The 8,308-nt window shown below is 39.9% G+C and overlaps 1 protein-coding gene across 1 annotated transcript; it reads right to left on the reverse strand.

Annotated features, from left to right (window-relative positions):
* Positions 1-5,389: 5,389 nt before the first annotated feature.
* On the reverse strand, positions 5,390-8,308 carry rbp4l (retinol binding protein 4, like). The gene is made up of 5 exons (XM_080476958.1): positions 8,193-8,308; positions 7,778-7,895; positions 7,551-7,687; positions 7,090-7,202; positions 5,390-7,005 (listed from the first exon to the last, which is right to left on the reverse strand). The coding sequence occupies exons 2-5, from the start codon at positions 7,892-7,894 to the stop codon at positions 6,782-6,784; spliced, it is 591 nt and encodes a 196-aa protein (XP_080333084.1). The 5' UTR covers position 7,895; positions 8,193-8,308; the 3' UTR covers positions 5,390-6,781.

The raw sequence follows: 8,308 nt of genomic DNA on the forward strand, positions 1-8,308 counted from the left end.
TACTGGTGTAGCTTTTTTTTTTTAACACTATGTGCAGTGTCTCTCCATAGTCCTGAGTTTGTTGGCACAGAGGTGGTGTTTGTAGCATGGAGCCTCCCCACAGTCATTATGTGGGTGGACACATCTGAGGTTATTGAGGTGAGGTGTGAAGTAACGTCTCCTTCAGACAGAAAACATCCATTAAAGGCTTAGCTTAAATGATAGATAGATAGATAGATAGATAGATAGATAGATAGATAGATAGATAGATAGATAGATAGATAGATAGATAGATAGATAGATAGAGAGAGAAATAAGAAAGAATGAGCACTAGTGCAGACATTGTCCAAGCACATGCAAAACATTATGTAAATTGGGATCATGTGATTACTCTCATGTGGTTTTTATGGCTGCTAAGTGCTAATACCAGTTATGTGGTTTTTTTCTTTTTTTTTCCCACTCCTTTAATAAGCTTGTTCTTTGACCAGAGCAGAAATTCTGTCTGTGCCAATGAAGAAATAACCCCACCGTGACCTCTGTCAGCCCTATAATTTGAGAAGTAATAAAAGATTTGCATTTAAATGAGTCTTTGTCAGGTCACCGTTTATCACCAAATTGATACAAGACCATGGTGATTGAGCCTCATTGATGAAATCTCCTGTTTAAATGTTGCAACACCAACAGAAAAAAAAATATCACATTTAGTGGCATGAGCTATCATTAAGCAATGACTGATTCACTCATGAAGACAGGGAGACGCCATGCAGCCATTTTGAACGGGAAGTTAATTAGTTGCTAAAACAATCTGTTCATTAAAGTTATACTTGCACAGACAGAAAAAAGAGAATGAATGATTACCAAAATATAGGTAGTAGAAGAGTGGACCACTGAAGTTGAAAGACTGGCGTAGAAAAAAAAGAAATATGAGGGACAGTGGAATCTTTTACTGCTTTATGGCACCCCACACCTTCTGCTGGACGGTTTTCACAGGGCTGTGCACGACACTCAAGTAAGGAATGGGGATCAAACCATCAACCTTTGGATAGAGGATGACAAGCTTGAGCAGTTCAACTATAGCTACTCCATGTCTGCCTACTGTGATGAGCTCATGTTTCAGATTTTCAGGTTAGATAGCTGAATTAAATTCCCTGCCTCTAGTCCACATATCAAGCTCATTATAGTGAGTTAGTTATAGTATAGGTAGTTGAAGCACAGTTTTGCAACATAATGCCCTCTGGTAAGTCTCATCCTGGTTTGTAATTGAACCCCATTCTCTGCTGACCCTCAGCAGTACCAGCTTTATGAGACACCACAGAGCAAACTCTAATTCAATTGTATATCTGAAACTATTGAGGCTTTTGAATATTGAATGTTTTATTTTTAAAGAATTCAAAAATAAACATAGTAAAACATATAAATAATAAAAAAAAAAAATACCATTTTAAATACATGCAGTTTCTAATTGCAGGTCCGCCCCTCACGTGCTACTACAATGATTGACAGTAAATATCTGACCAATCGGCTGTCCAGAGCTGACACCTGATCCAGGCGCTTGCAGGTGAAGAGATGACGTCAGAAACTCGTTTAATCCAAAGAAATCAACAAGAAGACAAAAAGAAGAAACTCAAGCTTCAGTCGCAGGTGTGGTTAATGTTAAAGCGACACGAGTTCGTGCTAATTCTACTCAACCAAAGTCTTAATGCAGTCTGTTCATGCTTCTAAATACTCAGTTACATCTATTAACACAGCACTTTGTCTTCAGAAGCACGAGGCACGAGCGCTTCACATTATCTTATTGTATTAGTGGATTTTTTTTTTCTCGAAAAAAAAAAGACCAAACGTGTTCAATTGGAAGTGCCAACAAAATACACAAAAACTAAGGAAATATGTGTTTGTTAGGTTGTTTCTTTGTAGTGACAGTGCTTCTTTTAAAATGAATCTTTAGGAAGCTTGATTAATTTCAATTTTTCAAACGAAGAAAATACAAATACAAATTTACCACACACACACACGCACGCATACAAAGTCTTAAACAAACAAACAAACAACAAAGTCAGACAGTGATGATTCAGAGGAGCACAACAGAGACGCAGCTGGTCAATAAAATAAATGTAGACTTACATGTGAGCAGGAAGATTATAAAACAGAAACTCGGAGGACAGTGGTAGTCTTTATTGTTGTGTACCCCTTCAATTGTAGTGGTAAAACTAATTTAATTTGTAGATTCACAGAATGACAATGTGTGTATTTGTACATTAACACTAACATTCAAACCAGTGAACCCCTGACATAAAAGCTCTTATTATTTTGTGTGGTAAACAACTTTTGATTCCTTTTTATTTGTAGGAAGAAAAGACTGGATTTGTGAATTATGTTTCAAACAACTGTATCTGGTTGGGTCTAGTTCTTTATTGCCAGGTGGTTTAATGTGTTTAAGACATACGAGTTATCACTGCATATTTCAACACAAAAGAAGTACCACTCTCCTAAGATAAAACAATTTATTGACCGTAAAATACACCAACATACAGGCAACACACTGAGCATTTAAAAGTACAGCAGACTGTGACATATTTGCAATGTATACTACATTTTGTAATGTACTGTAAATAACGCATTTACGTTTTAATCCTCCTCAACAAACTGTTACTTCCTCCTTTACCCATATAATTCTTGTCTGCTGTTTTAGTCTACGTGATGGACACCTTCTAATGAAAAAACAACAACAAAACTTCACTTTCTTTTTTCAAATTAAAACCCCCAAAAAGAGACGCCTGTAACCCCACGCATCTATGACAAAGAATGTTTTATATGTCTAAAAACAAATTTCTTCAAAGTGTGCTCTGGGATTTTTTATCTCCGCTCAGGGGTTCTGGTAACTGTGTTTTGTTTAAAGAACTCTTGCTGTTGAGATTTATGGAACATCAGGCAGTCGGTCATTCGTTTATTTGTCTTGTTTTCACAGAGGAAAGCCAGAGAGAGGGAGGGAGCGAAAGAGGGAAACAGATTATTGGATCAAGCAGTCTGGTGATGTTTCAGAAACAAGCGTACACACAGATATAAGTGTTAATGATGTAGGTGTTGATTCAACTTTGCGGGAGTCGATCTGAGTACACATTTTCATCCTTGTTCAGAAAAAAACTAGACGTTGAACCCAACTGAATACAAACATCATTTAATCGATCTGAACCTATGTTAAAGTTAAAAACCTGACTGTTAAAACAAACTACATGCCCATGCTTTGTTATGCAACTGTGATGAAATATTGCTCAGATTTCTACCCATGTGCAGCCACACACAATGCAAACAGGTTCATCTCCAGCTTTTAGTTTAGATTAAGAAAGAAATTACATTAAAAAAAAATCTTGGATGAAGTTAGATTCCAATGAAAAAGACTCAAAACAGCAGTTGGCGGTAGAACAAGGCTGATTGTTTATTAGAAATGATTCATACTCAAATATCCACGTTAAGGAAAACTGAGCGGATCGTTTATTTTCATTGCAGTTTAAGAAGGAAGCTTGTTCCCAGGATGTGGCTGGATTAAAGCACCTCTTCAGTCCCTTGTGGACCTTCACCCACTGTCAGCTGGGATTGGCTCCAACCCAGAATTTGATAATAGTGTCGAAGATGGACTGGTGAGTGAAGAGAATGGGTTTGCATGCTGAGAAATGATATACCCAAGAGTATCAGTAAAGTATGAGTGAGAATCAAGACCACTTTATCAATGAAGGAGAAATGGTTAGAATATTAGAAAAGTAATGACAGAAAATAAAAATAAAAACCACCTTGAACTACACAAAATGTAAACTTAGTGCTCAGTGATAGTTGTAGCGTGACTGCCATCTAGTGGATACAGATTATTTCTATGTACAGTTTGACTACTACAGTTCATTGTGCTGAGCAGAGCTTGTTCTGCCCACTTCATCAGATTAAAGCACAATTTCCTATAACTTTATTATTATATGAGCACTTTATCTGCTTGCAAGAACGACATCAAGACGACCCCGTCAATAACCCTGTCATTCCAGACAGGGTTATTGACGCTACTTTACGTGCAAATTACCTCCGAAATAAGAGTGGACACCGGACAATGTTTATTATTTACACTTTTTCTGACCTTTGCGCTATTATTCCACAATGAGGTGTGGGATTTATAGTAATCTCAGACATGGCAAAAAAAAAAACATGTCGTAGGGCTGAAGCTTCTTGTCACGCCTTGCCTCTCTTTAACAGCGGAGTACACTCTGTCATGGTTTTATCTTTCTTATTTCTGGAGACTTACATGTGATCTGTGTCCTCGTAAGGTCAAACTACTGATCCTCTCAGAGTTAAGCTAGTTTACAAACAGACTATGTGGAGTTCACACTGTCCCGCCAACCAGTGTCATTAGTCACAGACGACGCCCACAATCCGCTGCTCACCCTCAGCCACACATGCTGTACTCTGGCTTTTCAGCCGTTTGGCTTCCCCACTGAACACTAAAGAGACCTCACAGCACAAATATAGCACATAAGTAGCAGGTAAATCTTTGGAATTTAATTCAGCATAATTCAGATGATATAATTGGCTGGTAAAAACTCACACTCTGTGACACTATTAGCAAAAAGAGTTCCGTAAAATGTGTCGAGGCCAAACTGCAAAAAGTGACCATGACGTTTTGCCAAAACATCATGAGCGACACAGTGGGTTAGTAGTTAGCGCTGTCACTTCACAGCAAGAACATTCTTTGTTCGAGTTGGAATTATTCTCCGAGTCCTAAAAAAAAAAAAACACCCAATGCATTTAAGGTCAATTAGTGACTGTAAATATCAAGAAGGTGTCTTTGGGTTTTTCTTCGTATTAATTCTCAGGTTGGCTGGTAACCAACTATAGTGGACATGTAATTCCAGATTCGAGAGTAAAGATCATTTGCATTCAGCCCATCCATCCCATCCTTCCTTCCATCATCCTTTTATAAGAGGTTGCATCAGGCCGGAGACGAACCCAGCCAACACCAAGTGAAAAATGAGGTACATCCTGGTCATCCTAGTGCCAACATTTAACCTTATCTGCATGGTTTCGGATCATGAAAGAGAGCTGAAGTACTTGGAGAGAAAAAACCCACAGAATCTGGCCTGCAAGTTTGAATCGGGAGCTTTTTTACTTTGAAGTATTTCCAGGTATTTGTTCCATCTGCTGATAATTTATCTTGTTGGACAACTTACTAAAATTACATATTTAAAAAGTAAATGAAAAATAGGATGTTGGTGAAGTATTACTTAAGATGTATTCCTGTTATGTAGGATGTCCTAATAGAGTGAATCGTATTGCTGTCAGTAAAAGCTATTAACTATTAGCACTGTATGGTTAGTTATTGATTCAGCCATTAAGTTCAACTAAAGTTACATCAATAAGCTGGAAGTCAAATGTTGGTTCACACATTTTACTGTGGTCTGCTAAAGTTAATCAGTAGTGAATAAAATCAGATATTTTATACTGCTGGTGCTCCACTGCATGTGCTCCCTCAAAGAGGATACAATTTTCAGCAATCATTCACAACTTGGCATAACATCTGTTCTTGAAAGAAGCAGATTCGTGAGCTCCTAATACGTATAGAGCGGTAGACCGCTCTCCTGAGGGCAGGCTCATGGTTATTTAGAGGCTGCTGGTACATGTACAGCACATAGGATGAACACCAGTGTCTGCTTGCACTAAAGCGAATAGCCACCTCAGAGAGCAAGATAAAGAGAGGTGGCAGCTCTCCAAATGTTTAGTTCTGTGGTAAAAGTAATGAGTAATAGGCTCAAGATAGTTTCATGGATTGACTCGAGTTCATCTCATGTTATGTCATCATGTGGTGATGATATCATTCATCCATTTATTCCCAACATGGATGAGGAGTGAAAAAAAACTAAAATTGTTGCATCTTTCCCAAATAAGAAAATAGAAATGTAAAATGATGTATAGAAATGTTGAAATGGGTAAACATGTGAAAGTAACTTTGAGTAGAAATGACTGAAAACTTTACTCGAGTACATTGACAAAGTCTTCACTTGTTGCTTTTCCCCATTTCTGATGAACACAGCAGATTGCTGCCCAGCTTGTTGTGTAACATCAACAGGATTAGACACCACAATGTTCCCGTCTGTTCCTCAGCTCAATAGCTGAACTGTGAGAGCTGATTTTTATGTCTGATGTAACGTCACAAAGACTGACCGAGAAGCTCCCGTGAGCTCTCCAATCCTAAACAAGACGTGGCTTCCCGAAAACTCCTGACTTGATCGTTGACCCTCCAGTTCACTGAGCGGACTAACAGTTGAGTTTGCCTAATAGGCCTGCGATCTCACGACATCAGACCACCAGTAAGCCCATTACTGCTCCGAGCGTATTGTGTTGGGTTTGGCTGCATTTTCCTGGGCTCAGGAGGGATTAGCCACTTACATGACCAAAGTGCAGCCCGTTACAGTGTTTTCAAACACGAGCACATGAGAACAGATCAGCTGTGTTCTCTTCATGTATGATGGCATTGTGTATTTACAAGAGTCGGCACAAAGCACCAATGTTTGTTTAGAAAAATATTTTTTGTTTTATTTTCTCATTCAATTAAAACACCACTGCAAACAGCAACATTTTCCTTTTGATTAAAAAAAGAAAAGAAAAAAATAGGTGAACTTGTAGTTGCTAGTTCTTTTATATCTGACATTCTTTTACATACACATGCATGCTCTCTCATTCTCCCTCTTGGTGCTGTCAGACCACGCAGACTGCAGCTCGCTGATTTCACACTGCTGCTGTCGTGTCTCTGCTTCCTTTCTCTTGCAGTTTAGCAGGCTCCCGACTGCAGGACGGGCTGGAACTGTCCCGCCATGCAGACGTCATCCTGTTTCTGGCGGACGACGCGCTGGATGGCCGGAGGCAGGCCGCGGGGGTTCCTGGAGAAGACGATGGCGTAGCCGTCCTCGCAGCTGCCGTCGTCTTTGATGGTGCGGCAGGCGTAGGTGATGGCGTAGTTGTCATAGTCGGTGTCGATGACCCAGTAGTTGTCACCTGATTAGAAAGAAAGCGAGAGTGTGAGGAGGAATGAAGGTACGGGATAAGATGTGTGAGGCTGGTGGGATGTTCAGGACTGACCTCCACTGGACAGATAGCTGGCCAGTCCCTGGTAGTTCATGAACATCTTGCCGGGTGTAGTAGGGTCCGGGACAGAGTACTGCGCAGCCATGTCGGCACACACCACCCAGAAACTGCAAAGACAAACACAAACATGCTTTCAAATTGCAGCACGTGTGACATTTGTTTTATTTCAGTAGTTATTAGACTAAAAGGGGCTGAGCGCCAGAGTCCACTGTTAAAACGCCTCCATGTTTTTAATGTGCATTACTTCTAAGTCCTTCATAATCCTAGGATTGTACTAATATCTGTCAAAAAGGTTCCCTGTTACACCATGGCTCAATACTTTTGATCGAACATTTAAGTTGCTTAGAGAGTCAAAGTATGAACTTTTGTCCAAAGAGAGGTGGATGAGCTCAGCATGTCTTGCATTAGCTAATCTGTAGTGTGTGCAAAACATCCTCTCCGGCTCTCTAACTTACCCAAACAGAGTGACGCGTCCCTTGGACGCGGCCGTCATCGAGCCATCATCATCGATGGTGTACTCGGCAGAGATGTTGTCCTGCAGGAACAAGCCCTCGGGGTCCTTCTTCTGCAGTGCATACCACTTCCCAGCGTACTGCGGAGAAAGGGTAAAGAGGACATTAGCAATCGTTTTAGACTTTTATGTTCAGTGTACATTGTACGAGTGCGTTTCGAATAGACTCACCCTCTTGGGGTCAAAGTCCTCTTTCACTGTGAAGCTATCAACAACACAGGAGGCAGACAGGCAGCGCTCTATGCAGGACACCAGGACCAGCAACAGGGCCAGCTTAGAAGATCCCATTCTGTAAAAATCATCACAGTTTTCTTAATTCTTGTGGTACTTTTTACTCTTTACAAGAAGTTTATCTTAAAACTGTGTTTAATAATAATAAGGAACCGGGCACAGTCTGCTCATGTTGCTGAGGCAACAGTTTATGTCACTCAGTTCAGAAATAATCTCCATTGATTTTATTTCTCCTGAACATGACTTCAAATGACTAATTTCTAAAGTTCACATACTTTCTGATCAATACCACTCATAAAACCTAAAGTCTTGAAGAAGCAGTTGCCTCATATTAAAAAGTACTTCATTGTCTTACCTGCTTTGTTTCTCAGTAGTGACCGTGCTGAAGCCTGATGCCGTGTATGTGGTTATCCTCCAGATCGACTCTTGTGTCAAAGGCTGCCCTTATATACATGTACCACAGACAAGCTT

Source organism: Lipophrys pholis (assembly GCF_963383615.2).
Source record: "Lipophrys pholis genome assembly, chromosome: 12".
Classification (NCBI taxonomy): domain Eukaryota; kingdom Metazoa; phylum Chordata; class Actinopteri; order Blenniiformes; family Blenniidae; genus Lipophrys; species Lipophrys pholis.